Raw genomic sequence first — 22963 nt, forward strand, 5'->3', positions numbered from 1 at the left:
GCACTTAACATTAGCTAAAGAACCAGGAAATGCTGAAACAAATAAACAAAGTAGACATCTGCTCCTACTCTCTTAGTCCAGTGCTCTTCCAAGTGGCAGCCTAATAGGGAGAGGTGAGACATCAAGGCTTTCGCCATCTGCCAGGCCCAGACTCACAGTCTATGGTCCTCCTCCCCTTACAAAACTGCACCCATTGGCCATTTCATCTGCCTGCAGCAGAGAGGTGAAACAGTTAGGGCCCACCCCTTCATCAGCCTGGGTAGACTCAACTACACTCTGGGTCTTCCCAGAACTGAAGCAGTATTGTCTTTTGCAGAGATCATCCCATCCAGTTCATTATCTTCATCATATAACAAGGGAACACTTTTCATCTCAAGGGGCTGCACTCAATCATTGGCATCCTTCAGGGGCCAAATGCTAGAAGAAGAGTTTGGATTTGATATGCCGCTTTATCACTACCTGAAGGAGTCTCAAAGCAGCTAACAATCTCCTTTCCCTTCCTCCCCCACAACAAACACTCTGTGAGGTGAGTGGGGCTGAGAGACTTCAAATAAGTGTGACTGGGCCAAGGTCACCCAGCAGCTGCATGTGGAGGAGCGGGGAATCGAACCCGGTTCACCAGATTATGAGTCCACTGCTCTTAACCACTATACCACACTGGCTCTAGGGGTGGGCAGGGCCCAAGGCAAAAGTAGATGGAGACAGGGACAAAAGTGGGCAGAGCAATGGATGTGACTTGTACAATAGGTTACATTCCACCCATACAAAAGCCAGAGGTTTCTGTGTGCATGATTCACCTAACAAATCCTTGCACAATGGAGCTTCCTTCCTCTCCTCCGTTGGCACCCTGCAAAATTGGTTCTGGGGATGATTGGGGAAACCCCCAGAACAGCACACATAGAGGAGGGAAGATTGTGCCATCTGGCAAGCTGATGTGCTTGTGCAGGTAGAACATTCAACATTGGTCAATGTTGAGTTCCACCCTGTATCTCCACCACACATGCACACCTCTCCATTCAGGCAAACAAGCAGCATTATAATAATTCAATGACATGTTTTAGCCAGGCAATAGCAGTTGAGGGTATGGAGAAGGACCATTGAGCAACATGGTCTGGAGAAAGTCCTGAGGGCCACACAAAGAGATGTGAAGGGCCACGCCCAGTCCCTGAGCCTGAGGTCCCCCACCCTTGTTACACAACAATATATACATGTTCTTGGCCAAGTGCTGATTATTTCCCTATTCTCACCATTTTTCTTTCGTACTGTATGTTGGACAAATTTGCCCCAGGGATCTTCCCCAGAGGGAGTCAATTGCTCTGTCTTTGATACTAAGCTATCATTTTCAACTGTTTGCCACCTTCAGCACTTAGGCAGAAAGTAGGTGGGCAAAATGAAGTAAAGTTAAATCCATACTCCCCAAACTACTTTGCCCTCCCCACAACCACAAATACAACCCCTTAACCTGGGCCAGACATGCATCTCCTTTACAGCAGAATCCTTTATGTGTCAGCTTAAAAGTTCAATGGGACTTACTTGCTGGGATCATACATATTGGACTGTAGCCGTAGCACCCTATAACCTAATAAAGACTTAACTATTACAAAATCATAAATTTAAAATAGGACACTCAAACTGGATATGTATATTCTGCTATTTTAATTGTGTTTACACCATCTCTACTGCATTTTTATTTGGTTTTTCCCCCTCTTATCACTTTAATTGACCTTGTTATTGTTTTTTAATACTTATCTTTAATGCGTTGTCATGTAAAAAAAATCCAGGATAACCTGCCCAGAGTCCTAGGAAGGTCACAGGAGGTCATTACTTTCAGCGACAGTTTGTGTTAAGCTCACTGCCTTACAACTTGATCCTAAAACTTGCTTTGTAGCATTATCAACAGCTACACCATCAGCACTGTAGCTATGGGAAGTTGCTTGGCTATTGCAGTGAGATTATTCCAGTATCACAGGCAGCAGTCAAAACAAATGAGAAACTGGAGCGTGAAGATTTTTACTGCAAAACAATCATATTGCAGAGGCTGTATCCATTCCCATTTTTCATGGAAGGTGGAATCTATATAATGTGGATAATGAGGATTACTCTGGCTGGGTTACGTACCAGCTAAGCTTGACTTCAGTGGAAATTTTGTAGTGCCACATGTTACAGTAATCACGAGTCTCTTACTATGATATTTTGTGGTAGAACTTAAAAACTGCAAGGCATTTTTACTAAATTAATCCAGATTATTTTCTTCAAAGAGGCTGTACGTGCTGCATGAGTCAAATAAATAAAGCCCTCATTTTATTAAAAATAAATGCAGACACATGGGTGTGCAAACTTTATGGTGTATAGTTGGCTGCTGCTATCCAGAAAAGTGTTATTATTTGCCCATAGTAAACTGGTATTGATTGAAAACATTGCAGAAAGTAAGCTCATTCATTTGAGGTTAGCAAAGAAAGACAAACCAGGATTATGTTTGCATATTCTTTAATGGCAACTAGATTCTTTTAAACTTTTTTCCTTCTTATTTCCTCACACATGTTAGATTATACAACTGTGTATTATTAATAATAATAATAAAACAAAGCAGAAAGGTTACCACCACCCAAAAATTGGGGTGAAAAACAAACAGCAGCACAGTATTACCTAAGGAAGCAAATATACTGGCTTTATTATTTTGCTCATGGAGGAACAATTAATACAGCCAATTTTGGTTCAGTGTGAAATTTCCTATTGTTCCAGTTTATCCCCAAAGTGTTTTTAAGAATACAGTAAGAAAACAGAAATCACAACATGATCATTGTGGTATTCTTTCAATAACTAATTCCAATGGCAACAGGTGAAATTGTAAGGGCTGCATTTATAGGCATATCTACCAGGAAGTAGAGACTTGCTCAACTCAAGTCAGACTAACATATTTAGTATCTGGCTGAAAGATGAAAACGCCAAAACATATTTTTAATAATGCTGACCAATGATGGCATGTGTGTGTGAGTGTGTTGCTATTGTGAGCAATTGCGCTGTAGTTATTTCCATTGGGGGAAGTAGAAAATAACTTTGGTGACCTCACCGTTTCTTACTGGTAGGCAGGAAGAACTGCATGAGCCCAGACAGCAGGGATAAGTGAACTCATACAATTAACCATCATGTTTCACCAAATTCATAATATTTTTCACCCTGTGTTTAGTATGTTGCCATTTATTTTGTAAAAGATCCACCCTTGGCAGATAGGCAACAAGCTGAATAACTGGAAGAAAACTCTTGCAGAAAATAACTGTAATGCTGAGACCACAGGGCTAATAAAACACACAAGCATTTCAGCAATTCAGTTATTGTCAGGGAATCCATGAGGTAAATAATAATAATCTTCAAATGGTAAAAAATCAGTTCTGTCTCTGAACTAGCTAAGTTTTATTTTTCCATCCTTCCCAATTTATATGAAGAACTGTAATTATCTACTAAAATCAAGATATCCTAGAAACAGAAGAAAAGTAGGTCCCCTGTTTCAACTCAACCACCAGCTCCCATCTTAAAGAACAGCAGTTTAAATCAGAAGTTAAGATTTGGCTCAGTGCCCACAGAAAAAATTGTAACTCCTCACAAGCTGGGCCAGAGGTGGGGAGCCTATGGCTCTCCAGCAACTCCAAATCCCAGCAACCCCTGTCAGTCTGGCCAATAGTTAGGGGTAATGGGACTTGTAGTCCAGCAACACCCCAGGCTCTTGACTCCTGTCTTAAAGTAACACTGATATTTTCCCCACCACCCAGGCTAAGAGAGCAGGAAGAAGCCCTAGAACTGATGAATACAGAGTCAGGAAACTGTGTGTGTGTGGTAAATATATTGGATTAATACAGAAAATGAAAGTTCAGACTAGAATCAATCCTCTCCAAATCCCCAAACAGCATGTGAAAGGTAACAAGCTTGGTCTTCGAGTTTAAGCCCAGTGTGAACAAACTATAACTATGACTAAAAATCCAAGAGGTGGCAAGAGAGAGAAAAGACCAACATGGAAACGGCCCATTATCTTTAAAGGCACTAGTCAAATGACTCAAAAGGTAGCAAGGACAGACATATGGGTGAAGAGCCTAGTAACCCTGTATCATGGAAGTGACATGCTGTTCTAGGAAAGATCCCGTTTTGAATCTCTTTACCAATTCCTTTCTTGCTCTACTGCACATGGAACGAGTTACCGTCGCTTCAGCACCGAAACACAATCTTTCTTGAGAGGCCCAAGCTGCATGTGGGCATCAACACTTTCTAGGAAGAAGGCGGGCTTGAGGTTGTGCGTAAACAGCGCCGGAAACTGGTGGTTGATCTTATTCTGGAAGGGGTCAAAATGGCCCTTCTTGAAGCGCGCCACTTTGAACTGCTGCAGGCACGTCATCTTGGAATCCTTGACTCCATAGAAGGTCAGCACCTTCTCAGAGTACTCCAAGTACACCCCAATCGTATGGAAGAAAGGCTGCTGTATCACGCAGTCAAAGCCGCCGAACCAGGCCACATAGTTCTGCCCGTTCCACTGCAGGCAGCAGGAGTTCTCGTTCCTGCCCAGGCGGCCCCTGTCATAGGACTCCTGCGGGTTGTAATCTTCCGTGATGACGCCAATGCTCACCCAGCCGTCAATGATCTCCACTTCCCAGTAGTAGTTGCCTCGGTTCATTAAGTTCTCGCCCAGCACCTGCTCGCAGTTGACAAACCTGGTCGAGCTCTCGGGGTAGGCGATAGGGTTCAGCACCCGCTTGGCTCCCTTGGTCCCAAACAGCTGGAGGAATTTGTCGGCAGTGTCGCTGTCCAAGTCGATGATGAAGGCAACTGTGCAGGGTGGGGGCGGGAGAAGGCGAGAAGAAGGCAGAGCAAGGAAGTCACACAGTATTAGTTATCTTGTCTTCTTGGACAACAAAACTGAAACATACCATCACTGAGGTTGGTGCCCCTCAGTAATCATTCAGACTCCTGAACTTATGCACCCTTGGCTTAGGAGTCTTGGGTAGGATCTAACGTTGTGTGAGTAATGCAATGGGACTTCCCCCTTCCTCTCTCTGCACCCCACCCCCCAAAATATGTTCCAAAGGGTCCCCTATCATGGTGGGGGACTGCAGGGGAAAGGAGGGTGGCAACACAAGAACGGGTCTTCTCTGCAGTGGCTCCCCATCTGTAGAATGCTCTCTCCAGGGAAGTTTGCCTGGCGCCTTCGTTATACACCTTTAGGTGCCAGGCAAAAACATTCCTTTTTAACCAGGCCTTTGGTTGATCTGATTGACATCCTATGCTCTTTTAAAATGTGACTCTTTTTTGGGGGGGGGGTTAATTTCTTGTTATTTTGATTATATATAGTGGTTTTTATGTTGATATTTTCTGTGAACCGCCCTGAGACCTCCAGGTATAAAGGTTTAAAGGTATAAAGTAAAGGGACCCCTGACCATTAGGTCCAGTCGTGGCCAACTCTGGGGTTGCGGTGCTCATCTCACTTTATTGGCCGAGGGAGCCGGCGTACAGCTTCTGGGTCATGTGGCCTGCATGACTGAGCCACTTCTGGCGAACCAGAGCAGCACACGGAAACGCCGTTTACCTTCCCATCTACTTGCACTTTGACGTGCTTTCAAACTGCTAGGTTGGCAGGAGCAGGGACCGAGCAACGGGAGCTCAACCCGTCGCGGAGATTTGAACCGCCAACCTTCTGATCAGCAAGTCTTAGGCTCTGTGGTTTAACCCACAGCGCCACCCACACCCCAATATAAACAACAACAACAACATAATTGAATTGCACAAGCAGAAAACTGTTGCATGAGTGGAACAGTGGTGTTGGATACAACCACATGTTCTAAAAACTCCACTGCTGCAACCAACATATATTCTGCAAAAATTGTTGGATTTTACCTAACTATATTTAAATTTGTGTATACCATTTGTGTGTCTGCAGTTTAGCCCTATGGCAAACTTTAGCTGGATTGGTTGTTTTTTAAAAAAATAATCTTTACCTGCACCTTGCGTGTGTGTGTTTCAAGAAGGTGAAATAGGGAAAGCAGGTGGGAAGATGGGGGTATGTAGAGTAATAGTCATTTAGAAGCAGAGAGTGGCAGAGCTATGGAAACAAGGAGCAAAGATGTACCGGTCTCTGATTTCAGAGACCCCTTCTGTTGTCTATACTTTCAAGGTTTCTGGTTTCCTCCTCCATACAAATGCATTTTAAATACTGATAGTTCAGTTCCCCAGATTTACTTAAAATAATAAAAATAAAATCCAGTTTCTAGTCCTTATGATATATATTTAACATAAATCTATTTTTTATGCCACAGCCTTCTTTTTCTTTCTTTCATGCAGTGATAGAACTGAATATGTGTTTTCCATCTCCTCCAATATGTGCCTCTTTATGACAGGAAAAGGGGGTGGTGTAGCTTTACAGGCATCATAGAATCATGAAGTTGAAAGGGACCACAAGGGTCATCTAGTCCAACCCCCTGAAATCCAGGAATCTTTTGCCCGTGTGCTTAAGTCCCTGTATTTTCAGCTAAACCTAGCTAGGCCAGTAAAGACCAGTAACTGAGACACTGAACGTCTTCTAAAAACAACACTCAAGCATTTTGTTTTCACTGGACTGCGCTCATAATTAACTTTGAGTGGGCTGACATTTCTGCTGTCTGCAAGACGTCTGCCGTCTGCCAAACGTTACGCCATCAGCAAAGAAACAAAAGCCAAGGGAGACAAAACATACAATAAAATGGTCTTACATTTGAGAAAATAATCTCGGGACTCCAAACAGGCGGGGTTGCTGCTTTTTTCTGGAATCGGGGGCTCAATGGTCACTGTGAAGAGAGGAAATTGTCAAAAATTTACCTCAACGACAAAGACAGCAAAAAAGGAAAAGAAAAAAACCAACCCATCACACAAGGAAAAGAGGCTTGTTCATTAGAAAGTATCCTGGCTGATCAGACGCAGGTGTACTATTTCATACAACCACCTTGAACCTTAAATTCATTTGTCATTGACAGGCCTGCTGTGATTAGATTCTTAAACCTATTAATCAGAAGAGGGAAATCCCAGAGGATGTTATCCCAGAATCCAAGATCCTAACATGTCCTTGTGCTACTACAAAGCCAGCCAGCAGAGGGATCTGATCATGACTGTGTTGTGGTCCTGTGCTCATCCCAAAAACACACATTTTACAGAGTTGCTGGACCCCAACAACTTTTTCTTCTGGGTCTGAAAAGCCTGATTCTATCTCTACTCTCCTTCCTTCAGCCTCCCCTCCACCACATAGGGCTCTGTGTGGTGGTGCCCAGTTATCATAGAATCGTATGGATGTCTTGTTTGTGCCTCTGGCTGGGTCTTGTGGGGATAGTGGCAGCACGCTGTGACCTGGTAGCAGTTCATGCAAACTCCCTGGTAAGTATCCAGGAAGTACTCCTCCCTGAAACATGGGGCATGTATGGGAGAGGGAGGGGAAGCCCTGAACAGAACAGAGCCGACGCTAGGCTAGTAGTCACACATTGCAATACTTTCTTTAGGGAGCAGTTGAACTTGAGGACGAAGCCAGCCAGATCCACTCCAATTCTGGCAGGAGAGTAAGCTTCAAGCATATATCTCCCCTGTGTTCTGAAAGACAAGGCTCTGTTTCAAGGAAAAGCCACTTTGGACATCTTCCCCAAACCACTGCTGGCCACACCCGGTGATGTCTGTTTGTTGCCTTCTGATTTATTTGAGTCCTTATGGAAACCTCATAAAAAAAAACACAACCCCAAGCGGGAGGCACAGGGCGCAGAAACCCGACACCAATTTAAGAGAGTCTTGTTATTATGCAATTTCAAAACAGCTGCACCACTTGCAGTGCTTTGACATGAAGGCTGTAGCTTGAAACATCTTCTCCCTTTGAGGCTGGCATTCATTTAGGCAGGTACAAATGCCAACATCAAGAGGAGACGTGGAGATGTCAAACAGAGATGGGGAACCTGTGGCCCTCCAAACGATGCTGCACTCCAGCCCCCATCGGTTCCAACCACCATGGCCAACGGCCAGAGATGATGGCGATAAAGTCTAACAACATCTGGAGAGCAGCAGGTTCCCACTTCCATGATGTAAATGGTGCCCAATGGGTTCTAATGCCCCAAAGTGTTTACTGCATGTTAAAAGTAGCAAAAGTCTACAAGCAAAATTCAACATGTGAATGGAAGCTGTTGCAAGTGTCCTGAATTTGCATAAGGCTGGGTACCCAGGCTGCATTTCAAGCTTTGAGAACAGACTGGGAAAAGGCGTGTCTCCATCCCCATCGTACAGCCGAGACACTGAGGTCCAGTGCCGAGGGCCTTCTGGTGGTTCCCTCACTGTGAGAAGTGAGGTTACAGGGAACCAGGCAGAGGGCCTTCTTGGTAGTGGCACCCACCCTGTGGAACACCCTCCCACCAGATGTCAAAGAGAACAACAACTACCAGACTTTTAGAAGACATCTGAAGGCAGCCCTGTTTAGGGAAGCTTTTAATGTTTGATGCATTACAGTGGTACCTCGCAAGATGAATGCCTCACAAGACAAAAAACTCACTAGACGAAAGGGTTTTTTGTTTTTTGAGCTGCTTCGCAAGACGATTTTCCCTATGGGCTTGCTTCGCAAGACGGAAACGTCTTGCAAGTTTGTTTCCTTTTTCTTAACACCGTTCATACAGTTGCGACTTGACTTCAAGGAGCAACTCATAGAACGCGGTGTGGTAGCCTTTTTTTGAGGTTTTTAAAGACTTTGCTGATTTTTGAAGCTTTTCCAAAACTTTCCCGACACCGTGCTTCACAAGACGAAAAAAATTGCAAGACGACAAAACTCGCGGAACGAATTAATTTCATCTTGCGAGGCATCACTGTACTGTATTTTAATATTTTGTTGGAAGCCGCCCAGAGTGGCTGGGGAAGCCCAGCCAGATGGGCAGGGTATAAATAATAATTTATTTATTTAATTATTATTATTATTATTATTATTATTATTATTATTATTATTATTATTATTACGTACTGAAGCAAAGATCCTGAGAACCGGCAAAAGGCAAGGAAGCAATGTGAATTCTTGTTGCTGATACTTCCAAGCCCAGTCCCTGTTCATAGAGACTTCCAGAGCTCCTAGACACTTAAGAGCTACAGGGAAACAGTGGATTCTTAGCACTTGCCGGGCACTAATAATCTCTGCAGAAACCGCATGGTAGCTATCAGAGTCAGCAAAGAATTCCGTAATCAAAACACTGCAGAATGCATAGCGCTCTACATGGAATGCAAGAACAGGATATTCCGTCTGCTACAGACCTTCTGGCATGCCATAAAGAATGGGCCCTTCGTCTCCGTTCCCTGAGAGCTGGTCCCACTGGTTCTTGCAAATGTTCACTAGCATTTCCTTCACAGCGAGCACGGCCTGGCTGGATTTGATGAAGCTCAGCTCTTTGGGGAAGCTTGCCCATGAGAAGTTTTTCTCTTCGGTGGCTATTTTCAGTGCTTGGAACTCCTGGGCCAAAAAAAGAAAGAAAAGGGGGTGATATACAGCAATTGACTGATGAGAGGACTCATTCCACAGAGCCACCTCTTTCCCGAGCACCAGAGAGCCTATGGCTGCTGTTCGTGACATGGAAACAAACATACCAGAGGGAGGGAGGGGGACAGAGAGAAAGAGCAGCTACACTGGCAGGAGATGTTGGCATGCTGCTCTGTTCCAAATGTGGATCCAGGAACATAGAGCTCAGCAGAGCCTCCTCCCTATAAGGTCCGTTTACCCAGGGCCCCTACACAGCGGATGAGGGCACATTTCCCAGCAGAGATCCAGATAGGACTGAGCACTGCGATTGCATACTAGCCTTCTTCAACCTGGTGCCCACCAGACGTTGCTGGACTACAGCTCCCATCAGCCCCAGCAAGGAGGGCTAATGGTCATGGATGATGTGAGTTATTGTCCAACAACATCTGAAAGGCATCAGATTGGGGAAGGCTATTGTAAATGAATGAAGGGCCTACAAATTGCGGGGCCTGGTAAAAGAGACAAATGCCCATTGTGTCCTACCTGTTTAGGGAAGCTTTTAATGTTTGATGTATTACTTTATTTTAATATTTGGTTGGAAGCCACCCAATGTGGCTGGGGAGGCCCAGCCAGATGGGCGGGGTATAAATAATAAATTCTTCTTCTTCTTCTACCTTCCTGCCCCTGTAGTGTATAAGCATGCCCACCTTCCAATACAAAAACCACCAGTCTGGAGCCAGAAAAAGCAGCAGCATCTGCCCATAAAAAAATTATGGACAAGCTGAATCAGACTCTCCACTTGCGGCTCGCTAGAGAGGACAGCACGTCTCCACAAATCCTCCCCTTTTCTACTGTTTCCAGAGAGGGGAAATCCATGCCATACATTGAAAGCACATTACTTTCTGTAAAATAATCCTGGTCCAACTGCACTCGCTACCAATTCAAAGTGCTGGTTCTGACCTATAAAGCATTAAACGGCTCAGGACCGCAGTACCTCAAGGACCGCCTCTTTCCATATGAACCTACCCACACCCTGAGATAATCTTCTGAGGCCCTCCTTCGTGTGCCTCCTCCTCGAGAGGTCCGGAGGATGGCAACACAAGAAAGGGCCCTCTGCAGTGGCTCCGTCGGTGGAATGCTCTCCTCAGGGAAGTTCACCTGGCGCCTTCACTATACACCTTTAGGTGCCAGGCAAAACGTTCCTTTTTAACCAGGCCTTCGGTTGATCCAATTTACATCCTATGCCCCTTTAAAAGGTGGGTTTTTTGGTGGGTAGGTTATTGGGTTGTTGTTTTTATTTTGATTACTGTGGTACCTCGGGCTTAGAACTTAATTCATTCTGGAGGTCCATTCTTAACCTGAAACTGTTCTTAACCTGAGGTACCACTTTAGCTAATGGGGCCTCCCGCTGCCGCCACCGCACAATTTCTGTTCTCATCCTGAAGCAAAGTTCTGAACCTGAGGTACTATTTCTGGGTTAGCGGAGTCTGTAACCTGAAGCGTCTGTAACCTGAAGTACCACTGTATATATTTTGTGGGTTTGTGTATCTGGTTTTGTTCTGTGAGATGTCCGGGTATAGGGCGGTATATAAATTTCAAGAAATAAGAAGAAATAAAATTGTAGTTTGTTCAGGGCATTGGGAACTGTAGTTCTGTGAGAGGAAACTACAGTTCCCAGGATTCATTTGCGGAAAGTCATGTGCTTCCGATGTATGTTAGATGTGCTTTCAATGTATGGTGTGGATCTGCCCAGAGGCAAGGAATGAAGCGCTTTTAGGGGTGACTCTCTACTGGAATAACACTCAGGGGCACAGACCTGCAGGAAAGAGATGGTGTCTGTGCTGGGAACCTTCTCCAGATTCCGCTTGTGTTCAGTCAGTGTGTCACGCCTCTCTTCCTTCTGCCGTAGCTCCTCCGCGGCCCCAGTCAGCATTGCTCTTTCCCCATCTTCGATGAAGCCAAGGACTTCCTTCTGAAAGGCTGCAAGGACCCTGGCCGTCTCGGCAAAGAGTTTGCTGACCTTTTCCTTCTCTTTCTGAGCAGTGCCCTAAACACAACAGAGAAAGCTTTATACCAATTATCATTCATGTAGATTACATATATTTCCTCCACCACCACCCCAAAAAACATGCACACATCCAGATCCTCCTTTTAAAGTTGGCCAGGTGGGGGAGGGCAGAAGCAATCAAATCTTCTTCAAGATCTGATTGTTTAAAAAGACCCACTTAAAGCCAGACTAGGCATGATGCTTGAACTCGACATTAGGAAACACTTCTGGATTATTCCATTTTAAAGCCCTCCAGTTTTTGTCAGGACCACAACGTGTAAAGAGACAAACTTTAGGAAAAAGGTTCCCATTGCTGCCTAATTCACTAAGCCACTATATGTTTTTCTGTCTTTTATCTGAGTGCCAGAAATTAGGGTATCTCTGCAAGTGGAAATGTAGCATGTCATGGAAATGGCTACCTTGGACATGCTACTTTCTTATAGGCATGGAGTTTCCCCCAGTCTGCAGTTTGAAGTGGTACAGTCTAGGAAAAGCACCATGTGATCCAGTTCTCAGGAAACTTGTATATTTGTGCAACATGAGTGCATACATGCAAGAGGATTTTTGTTCTTTGCTTACGTGTTATCTTTAATTAAACCTCCCAACACTGTGGCAGAATTGGATCAGAATCAGTGGATGAACCACCTCTTGATAGCCAGGCCGAGAGACAGTCCAAACCCCTGACCCCCTTGGCACCAGGAGACAATGACATAGAAATATATGAAAAGAACAGGGCACAGTGTGTGTGTGTGTGTGTGTGTGTGTGTGTGTGTGTGTGATCAACATCCAGTTTTTCTTCTGGGATGAAATAGACTGAAGCCATCTTACTTTGATGAGGTCCACAGTCCTCCTTGTCTGTGCAATAGTGACTCCAAGTTCATCCAACTGATTCTCGACGCTGTTCAGGATTTTGGGTCTTTGGGCCTTTTGAAGAAAGGGAATATCAGAATGTCACCTCACATTGACAGAAAATAGTACATTTCTCTTCCAGTCCTCATGGCTGTAGAGAAATATTCACCGTTAAATCTATTTCTGAAAAGCAAGAATGGGGAACTGTGGCCCTCCAGATTTTGTTGGGCTCCCAATTCCCATAAGTCCTGGCCAAGCTAGCTGTGCCTGATGAAAGTTGGGAGTCCAGCAACATTTGGAGAGCCACCACCACTCTAAAGATTTTTTTTTTAAAAAAAGTTCTTTGAAGGTGGTACTGATGAGACTTCCCTTTGCACTGTGCCGGATTGCTCTTGCTCCCCAAAACCCTTATATTCCCTCCTATCCGTTCATTCTGCATAACGTATTGCCCTTATTGTCTCTCCTGCCTATTATATATTTGTTCTTGACAAAGGCTCCGCTAGCCCATAAATCTAAGCCACGGTTTGTTCAACAAACCATGAGTTAACCAGGATGATTAAACACACCACAGCTTATTTCTCCAACATTTCTCATTTAAAGCCCTAAATGGCCTCGGCCTTGTATATCTGAAGGAGCATCTCCGCCCCCATCATTCAGCCCAGACACTGAGGTCCAGCACCGAGGGCCTTCTGGTGATTTCCTCACTGCGAGAAGTGAGGTTACAGGGAACCAGGCAGAGGGCCTTCTCGGTAGTGGCACCCGCCCTGTGGAACGCCCTCCCATCAGATGTCAAGGAGAGGATGATGACGATTAGTTTTGTTTTCCAGCTCTTCTTTTCTCATGCCTTTGTAACCTGGTAAACATCTAGGGTGGAGTAACCAAACAAGCCATGATTGAAGAAGGGTGCTAGGTTCACATACTACACACCAAGCCATAGCTAAACCAGTGCTTTTGTGTGTGTGTGATAGTACTCACAGGTACTGAATACTGTTACATATTTTTTGTGGCTCATGGCAGCCATTTTGTGCTGGCACCAATGGCACTTTTATCAAGATATGAGTACCAGCACCTTGTTTTTTATTAAAAACAAAACAAAACACTGAGTAAAACAAAGGTCCATAAGTCAACAATAAAACACAGTTTGTTGTCAGTGAACAAATAACAGTTAAATGGCTAGGCAGGTCTCTCACACAATGCTAATAATGTTTTTGATTAAACCATGGCTTAGTGTTATGTGTGAATGAGGCCAAAGTAATCTAAACTGAAGCAAACCATTCCCCTGATGATCTATCAAATGTTGACCCCGAACATGAGTTGGTTTGTGTTTGGAAACGTTATTGTAATATATTATGTGCGTGTGTCTGGTTTTTGTTTTTTTAGCAAAAGCAACAGTCTTTTGTCTACTTTTAAAGACCTGTAAAGGAAGCGGTCTTCCCAACTGTCTGACATTTGAATTTTGACTGGAAACGTGCCCAATTCTGGAAAGCTAAAAAGAGCAAAGTGCTACTGTCATGTGGCTCCAAACTCCATTTAAACAATGTGCTGGAGTGAGATAAAGACCAGACTGAGAGGGTTGCAATGAAAGGAACAATCATAGCTCTATCAGAGAAAGCAACAGCCACAGCCCAAATTGCATCAACACCCTCACCCGGACCAGAAAGCAAGGAAATTAAAGTGCCACAGAGAGGGCTTATCTGGTGAAGCCATAATAACCCATTGATCTCTTTAAGCTGACCCAGGGAGAGGGAAGGAAAGGGATTTAACTGAGATGTAGCCAAGATGATTTAACAAAAAAATGGAATTATTTTTTCCGGTCATAAAAGCTGCTTCTTTTCCAAAAGCAGGGAATACTTGTTCCTTAGTCGTATGTGCTAATTTATATAAACATATAGAACATAAAATTGCTGGCATTAAGCGGAACTAGCATCAATAGCCACAATCAATTTGACTTGACACTGGCCAATAAGGTAAAAATTGTATTTCGTTTGGGGCATACACAGCACCAATCTGTCTATGCTGTGTAATAGTTAGGATGCTGTTAAAGGACCAGGGTTCGAATCCCCTCTCAGCCCCTAAACTAACTGCCTAACCTACTTTTCTCACGGAGATAAAATAGAGGCGGGGGCGGGAAGAACAAGATACCCTTCCTCGAGGTGGAATATAAATGCAGCAATGAGAATGATTAAGTGCATTCTGACTAACATACATATGCATGTGCTCACACATGCAAGGAATATTTTTTTTCAGGTGTTCCGCCATGAAAATAAATAAAACTTGCTTAAGCCATCCCAGGCATGGCAGTCCTTGACAGCAAGCCAAACCCTATCTATTTTTGCCACACAGGAAAGTCTCTGCCTCTTCCCTTCCACCAGGAGAGATAACATTTTATTCCGGGCGAAGAGGGAGGTAATTAACAGACGGGTTCCCTTCTGTTCATCAGCTACAGACTTGCTCTGGCTCCATAACAGAACTGGGGTCAATTTATGGTTTTCTGGCAGCAGGAGAGAACTTCACTGCCTGGAATTCTGACTTCATACCAGCTCCAGACAATTGGTCCTTCAAGCCTAGTAGTGGCTATCCTGATTGGCAGCCGTTCTCTGGGATCTTGTGCCAAAGTTTTTCCTGGCCCTGCTACCCGGGAATGCCTTTCAGCTGGAAATACTGCCGAAGACTGAACCAGAGACCTTTTGTGCGCAAAGAGGGTGCTCTCCCCACTGAACTATGGGACTGTCCAGTGGAAGCTGGTCCATTGGGGGAATGGAGAACTGCCCACCACCCTCGGCCTGCTCTCTGCCAGGCCCATCTGCCTGCATCCTTCTTACTTACAGCCAGTTCAGGGGGCAACACGACTTGCCAGCTTCCTCCTCCTTGGTCTCACAGTGTTGCCCTTGTCCACCTCAGCAGGGAAGAGGATGGGGACAAATTTAGACTTAGTTGGCTCTGCCAATCATTGGCTCTATCTACTGCTGGGCTCCCAATAGGTCCCATGCCACTGGGACCATTTCAAAAATGTTTTGCTCAATATACCAGATGGCCTTTTCAACCCCTTCAATAAACTCTGTCCTGATTAACTTCATTCCTCCATTGTTACCATGCTATGAGGCTCCTTCCCATGACGTGATATATGCTTTAGAGACTGTCCCTATACAGTGGTACCTCAGGTTACAGATGCTTCAGGTTACAGACTCCGCTAACCCAGAAATAGTACCTCGGGTTAAGAACTTTGCTTCAGGATGAGAACAGAAATTGTGCAGTGGCAGCAGCAGGAGGCCCCATTAGTTAAAGTGGTACCTCAGGTTAAGAACAGTTTCAGGTTAAGAACGGACCTCCAGAACGAATTAAGTTCTTAACCTGAGGTACCACTGTACACCCCACTTCTGTGCCTCTACGACAGCAATGTGGAAGTGGTGCTCCTCCAGCTGCTGTTAGATTCCAACTCCCACCAACCCCTAGCCAGCGTGCCCAGTGGTGAGGGATGATGGGAGCTGTAGTACCATGAACAGCCACTGCTTCCCCATCCATGTTCTAAAAGTGATCACCTGGCGCCCATTTAGGGAGTTTGCACCTATACTTTGAAAGCCACAGCTGGCCTGCCTGTGGCTGCTGTAGCTTCAATCCCTTTTGTGGAGCTTATGCTACATGCCAGAGGTACTGGAACAGACTACAGTATCAGAGTCCTTCCCACACTAATGAACAGAAAGCAACATTCTCCAAGAAGGCCTTTTCGGGTGTGATCATAGCATCAGTTCTGGTACATTACATGGCATTACACCCAGAGGGCTACATCTCCCCTCTGGGCGACCTTTCAGGGGTCACATGCTGATGGTAAGCCTTGTCAGATGCCAAAGTAGGAAGAGCAATAAATATGAATTTTAGCTTTGTGCGCCTCTTTCTCTTCTGCTCCTTCATCCAGTCAAGCAAGAGGCATTATCAGAGTCCAAGGACCCATTCCAGCCAGGCTGAACAGGGAGGGGCTGTGGCTTGAAGAGAGTCCTGAGGGCCAGACAAAGAGGTTTGAGGGGCCCCATTCAACCTCCAGGCCTGAGGCTCCCAACAGCTGGCTTAAAGCATGTTAACAACAGCCAGTGCTTTGTCTAACTTTTTATGTACTGCCTTCAGAGATCAGGAAGACATAGACCTCCAAATGCTACTGGACTACAACTCTCATCATTTCTGGCTGTGGCTGGTGGGGGTTGGGAGTCCAATAACATGAGGGGCAAAGGTTCCCAATCTCCAGCTTAATGTAATGGGTCGCAAGAGTAGTGTGAACACTGAGGAAAATATTTTCCTGGGCATCCTGGGGTATGAGTAAAGCTAAAGGGACCCCTGACCGTTAGGTCCAGTCGCAGACAACTCTGGGGTTGTGGCGCTCATCTTGCTATATTGGCCGAGGGAGCCAGTGTACAGCTTCCGGGTCATGTGGCCAGCATGACTAAGCCGCTTCTGGTGAACCAGAGCAGCGCACGGAAACACTGCTTACCTTCCCGCTGGAGCTGTACATTTGATGTGCTTTTGAACTGCTAGGTTGGCAGGAGCAGGGCCCGAGCAATGGGAGCTCACCCCGTTGCGGGGATTCGAACAGCCGACCTTCTGATCGGCAAGCCCTAGGCTCTGTGGTTTAACCCACAGTGCCACCCACATCCCTCGGGGTATGAGTAGTGATGTTAAATTCTTGAGAATAATCTTTTGGATAATATTCTTCCCTCACATCACTAGGTTCGGGGCATCTCAATTGGCCTTGTGACTAGAGAAACAATGGCGTCACGATGCAATGGGAACTTGCCTCCTCTGTGTGGTCCCTTGAGGATTCCCATTTGCGGAAGTGTCCTCCGCCCTTAAATGCTCCACTTAAGAATAATAACCTTGAAACGAAGTTGTTTTAGGGAGTTGTAAAGTACTGCTTGCAGCAAACCTTTCCAAGTTTAGCCATCTCTCCCAAAGAGAACACAGAGATGGGGTTTCCCAACTAACCCGGTGCTTTAGGATGAGCTAAACCGAAACTGACAGCTCAATTAAAAACTAGCAAGTGAAAATCTAGGAGATGAGTCAGCGTCAACTGGGAAGGGGAGCGATGGAAAAAATGCCCCGTCTCAACGCAACACAAAGGGCTAACGGAGCAAGGAGCGGAACCTGGGAGACGAGCCAAGTGAAATAAAGAAGCCGGTCTGAGCCACTGTGGGAAAGAGAGGCAAGAGGAAGAAATGAGTCCCTGGTGCAACTGCACAGCAGCCAAAGGCTGTCAGAACAGAAACTGGTTGGGCCCAGTTAACAGGCACACAGAATTAATCACACCCTCCTCCCACGCAACTTTTGTTTTAGCCTCCTCCCCAAACCCAAAAGCAACAAATTGTTTGCATGTGTGTAATCTGGCAGGCCAGGCTGAAGTTCAGCTAAATGTTTGTCTTTGCATTAGGAACATCTCATTGAGGGTTTGGGAAACACAGGCCCCCTACCCCACCCGCTTTCACTGGAAAGCTCTCTAGGCGTTGGCTGAGCACAGAACAGCACCAGAAGCAGAGATGTGGGTGTGGGTGTGTGACTGTACCCCACCCATAAAATCAGAAATCCAGACACCTTCTTCCAGACCTCTAGACAACTCTAAGGCTGTGCTCCTAACTACGTCGACTCTGAAGTAAGCCCTACTGAACTCAGTGTGGCTTACTCCCAAATAACTGGGATTAGCACAGCAGCCCAATTAAATAAAAACCTCTATGGTCTAGGAATTTCAGAACATTGCAATTTTAATAGGAAATGTTCTTCCCTGATCAATTATCTACAATCCCTACCTCACAACCCCTTCTAGATTCTCGGGCTCTAAGCACTTAACCATGACAACAGCCAGCTCCCCAAATCCCTTCCCAATGCTCTCTTCTCTGAGTCCTGGCTGCACGCAGCTTTCACCTGTCTTTCTTGGTAGCTCTTGGCACAGCCCATCCCCACAAGCCCCAAAAGACTAGTTGCAGAATACTGCATAGCTTCAGAGGAGCTGAGTTCACACATGCATGTACCTCACATGACATATCAGCATTTGGGGACTTGCAGCTCCATGGAAAATTACAGAACTCCCAGGTGCACAATCAGAAGTGTGGCAATGGATGCGACTGTCCTAGATGCTGTCGGATGGTTGCTATGTTGGTTAGTCCCCTTTCCATTATGAATCGGTTTTGAAGCAGGTTAAAAAGCAGGTGCAGCACATTTACATATGCACTCTTACAATGCAATTCTATTTATGCCTGAAGCAAAGTAAGTGCAATTGAATTCAGTGGGACTCCTTCCAGGTAACAATGATGGAGAACCTCAGGCTGGGGGCTCATATGTTGTCCTTTCTATCTGGCCCTATCTCCCCCTCCTGAGACACACACCCCACTGACAGCTTTGCACTCTCCTGAAGTGTTTTTGCCTGGATGGAAGGCAATTCCTCTAATTCAGATTCTGATTTGTGCTTGCCTAGACAAAGAACAGGGGGAATGTGGCAGCATGCAAAGTTCCCATTTACTGCTATGCTTATTTTGCCTCTGGCCCCACCCCCCAAGGATGCCCAAAAGGCATTGATTGCGTCACCTTTGACTGAAAAAGGTTTCCCTTCCTCAATGTGAAGGATTGCAGTCGCAAACGCCTTTCCAAACTTTTAAAGTGCAAAGTTTCTGTTGGAAAAATTGACTAGATCAAAAACTGGTCTAGTCAATCAAACCAGTTCATTTATCAGCATGGCCGCAGTTAGGAAGAACAAAGCTAGCTCTGTCACCCTCTAACGGGTTTGGGGAATCTGTGGTCCACCAGATGTTGTTTGACTCCAACTCCCATCGACCACAGTGAGCATGGCCAGTGCTCAGGAATGATGGGAGTCTGAATGACTTCTGGAATGTCACAGGTTCCCCATCCCTGCCCTAAAGCATAGCTCCCCTATCAATCATTATACTGGCAGAGGTGTCCAGCTACCAACTTTGGATCAGGGCTAACACCACAGTATGCTGCACTCCACCCTGTTCATTTGCAGTGTTCTCTGTCTGCACAGCCAACATCTGATCAAGTCATCAGCCTTCCAACTCTGTCTTGACTGCTACAACCTAAAAGCTTCCTGTCCAAGTTGCCATCACTTTGGGATTCACTGTGCAAAAATTTGTTCCAATGCTTCTTGCACTTACAGCCATGCCGGGGGAGACATAATGAAGTCAGAAACCTGAGCTTAAAACATGTCATGTATACCTGAAACCATCCTAAAACACAATGTCCATAGAACATATACTCCAGTTACCCACACCCTCTTCCAGATCAACAACCTAGCCTTACAGATTCCTGAGCAATGCCATTCCAAGGATTCCCCAGATAGGGCTGTGCCACTTCAACCCAGGTCTCCTCCTCCTCCACAAGGATTGCTCCGTTCTCCTGCCAAGCTAGCTCTACAGATAACTTTTCCAGCGCATCTCGCCCTGCTCTTTCCCTTTCTGAACCAATTTCCCAATAAGCCTTAATATTGTTCCATAGCCTCCGCTGTTCCACTCATACGAACATAAGATTATATGGCTGCCCAGAGATGTTCTGCTGCCCATGGCAGAACAGCAACCCTCCCTCTCCCAGAGTCACAAGATAAGTAGTAACCAAGAGCTGGCCACATTATTTTGGTACCTGAGGCAAGAACTCCCACAAGTAGAAATACAATAGCAGCAATAATAACCTCAAATGTAACAATATGTTGACAAAAATCAGCTGCCCAAGGCAGATGCCCCACTCAGCCTAATGGTAAGGCCAGCTTAGCTGCCTTCTACTGAGTCAGTCTTCTGGTCCATCTGACCCAGTGCTGTCTACTGGCACCAGCTGCTCAGCATCTCAGGGCAGGAGTTGTTCCTCAGCTGAGCTACTTGTTATTCTTTTCCTTGGAGATGCCAAGGGTTAAGCCCCTGCCTACAATATTTGTACACTTCCACAAAGCTACGGCACCCTGAGAGGCAGTGACTGGTCCAAGCAGGTCACTGAGTGTGCGTCCTGGCTGAGTGAGTATCTGAAACCTGGACTCCGAAATCGAACACTCTAACATGTTCTCCCACGCTACTGTTAATGTATCCCCTTTGCAGACGGTTGTGTGTCTTACTTAACTTACTTCAAATTGTAGTAAAGCAGCCCTTTTGTGTTTGGTGGTGGTGGGGATCTCCTACTTACTCTGTTGAGTTGGACCCTAAACCATTGCCCCCAAGTCCTGCACTGACAACACTGCTCTGCCTTCCTAACCCCAGAGAGTAACTACACACTGCTTCAAAATCTGAAAGCTTACAGGGAAGGGTCTTTCAACAAGCTCACACTCCTTCAAAGAAAGTAAGTTCCAGGAATGTGTTTCTGAGCAGACACAGACCCTTGTGCCAACTCTTAGGAAATAGGGTGCCTGTTTTTCAGATAACTTGGGGCACCTGACAAACTGCTGTCCCATCCTTCTAGATTCAGGTAGGTAGCCGTGTTGGTCTGACAAAGTCAAAATAAATAAAAAATTGTCCAGGAGCACCTTAGAGACAAACTACGTTTATTCTGGGTATAAGCTTTCGTGTGCATGCACACTTCTTCAGATACACACTTCTCTAAGGTGCTACTGGACAATTTTTTTATTTATGCTGTCCCATCCAAGAAGGACCTGCTAGCCAGCCACTTTGCAGCGGCCTCAGGCAGCTTCTCCCAACCCGTCCCTAGCGAGGCTCCTAAATTTAACACGTCGAGGAACAGCAGCAGTGGCCCACACCCACCCACCCTCCCCTCTTCCAGTTATTCCCGGGCTGGAACTGGTGAGCGAAGCTTGCAGGAATCCCCGCGCACTGCAGCCTCGGGTAGGGGAGCGTCCCCGCCTTCCCCGTCCCTGGAGCGAGGCTGCACAAAGGACCCCCTTTGTGCCTGGACGGCCGGACGAGCGTGCTACCCACCTCCACGTGCTCCCGCTCCACCTCCACCGCCACCACTTCATGGCCCCGGTGCTCTTGGGCCCTGCACAGCTGGCAGATGCAGCTCCGGTCCGTCCGGCAGAAGCTCTCCAGGGGCTTGAGGTGCAGCTTGCAGAGGCTTTCCTCGATGTGCCGCAAGGGCGGCACCAGCCGGTGGCCTTGGAAAGCGGGGCTTTTGAGATGAGGCTGCAGGTGCGGCGAGCAGAAGGACGCCAGGCACACCAGGCACGACTGCGCCGCCCGGGCGCGCTCGCCGTCGGTGCAGAAGTCGCACAGCACCTCGTCGGGCGGCGCGTCCTCCGACGGCGCGCAAGAGTCGCCGGGCACGCACGGCTCCGGCGGCTTGTCGGGGGCCATGGCCAGCCCCGGGCTGCTCGGGGCGGGTTGCCGGAGCTGCAGCAGCTCGGCCAGGGTGTGGTTCTTCCGGAGCTGGAGGTCGGCCGGGAAAGGCTCCTGGCAGAGCGGGCAGCGGGAGCTGCTTGGCGCGCCGCTTCCCGCCCCCGGGTGGTGCCTGTGCGCCCCGAGGCAGCTCAGGCAGAAGTTGTGGCCGCAAGGGGTGGTGACCGGGTCCTTGAGGGCGTCGAGGCAGATGGGGCAGCTGAAAGGGCCTTCCTGGAGATGGGAGACTGGGCTGATGGGGCCGGAGCCCGCATCCATGCTGCTCGACTCCACCGAGAAGGAGGCGAAGAGAGCGCGCCTGGGCTGCTCCCTTTCCCACATCCAGGGCGCGGGAGAGCCAACTCCGCCCACCGGGAACGCGTGTCACCGACGGGCAGCTCCGGCCAGCCCCACAGCGGAGATTGCCGAGTCCAACCTCCCGTTTAAGGGGGCAGCGTGCGCGTTCGCGTTCCTCCAGGAGGCGCGGCCCCTTCGCCGCTCCCACAAAGGTGCGAAGCGGAGGAGGAGGTGAACCCGCCCCTTCATCCAAGCCCGCCGAAATCCTACCAAGAAAGGACAGGGGCTTGGTCGGCAGGGAGACACACCTTCGGCGCACCGGCAGGGAGACACATTGATAAAGGCTTTTCTTTTTTCCTTTTGTCCTGGTGTGAATGTTAGTAGCAGACGATCGTGTGAATGCTCCTTGTTGCGTGTTTGGGGAAGAGCGAGGAACGAAGTTGGATAAGACAAATCTTTCATTAATTAAGTGTCCTCTCCAAAAATGAGGATATCAGCCTGTCGAGGGAACTCTGACCCCGATCCCGGAACATAAAGGGGGCATACAGCTAATTGTGGTGGGATGCTGTGGCCCTTTTAAGACTCGTGTAACTACATTGTTAATGGCGGGGGTGGGTGGGTTATGGTCCGCCAGGTGTTGTTGGACTTCCAAACTCCAGGCAGCATGGCCAATGGTCAGAGTTGTACTAGTTCAACAACGCCTGGAGAGCCACAGGTTCCCGCTGTCGGATTTATGATGTCGTAGAAGTGATGCACGATACTAAGCGTGCTTTCTCTGAAGTAAAACCCAACGAGTTTAATGAACGAGGTTTACGCTCTAAACTATAGCTTACTTAGGCTTGCAGGCAGCCTTATATGAGTTGTGACAGAATCACTAGATCTCGGAGATAGATCTCTCCTAGCCGGCACGCTCTAAAGATCATGTTCACAAATACAGCGGTGGGGGTGGGGGTGTGATTATTGCCCTGCAATTTTTTTAGTTCGTTTTAATTT

General features: G+C 46.8%; 1 protein-coding gene across 1 annotated transcript; it reads right to left on the reverse strand.

Annotated features, from left to right (window-relative positions):
- Positions 1-2470: 2470 nt before the first annotated feature.
- TRIM47 (tripartite motif containing 47) lies at positions 2471-22181 on the reverse strand. Its single transcript, XM_077924214.1, has 6 exons — positions 21278-22181; positions 12354-12449; positions 11295-11525; positions 9277-9472; positions 6729-6803; positions 2471-4812 (listed from the first exon to the last, which is right to left on the reverse strand). The coding sequence occupies exons 1-6, from the start codon at positions 22013-22015 to the stop codon at positions 4187-4189; spliced, it is 1962 nt and encodes a 653-aa protein (XP_077780340.1). The 5' UTR covers positions 22016-22181; the 3' UTR covers positions 2471-4186.
- Between the last annotated feature and the right edge of the window lie 782 nt (positions 22182-22963).

This window comes from Podarcis muralis, chromosome 2 (genome assembly GCF_964188315.1).
Source record: "Podarcis muralis chromosome 2, rPodMur119.hap1.1, whole genome shotgun sequence".
NCBI classification, from domain to species: Eukaryota; Metazoa; Chordata; class Lepidosauria; order Squamata; family Lacertidae; genus Podarcis; species Podarcis muralis.

Coding starts and splice junctions, on each gene's coding strand:
- TRIM47 (XM_077924214.1), bottom strand. CDS start 22,015: ATGTGGGAAAGGGAGCAGCCCAGGCGCGCTCTCTTCGCCTCCTTCTCG. Junction 11,526..12,353: donor GGACTGTGGACCTCATCAAA/GTAAGATGGCTT, acceptor TGTTGTGTTTAG/GGCACTGCTCAGAAAGAGAA. Junction 9,473..11,294: donor ACACCATCTCTTTCCTGCAG/GTCTGTGCCCCT, acceptor TTTTTGGCCCAG/GAGTTCCAAGCACTGAAAAT.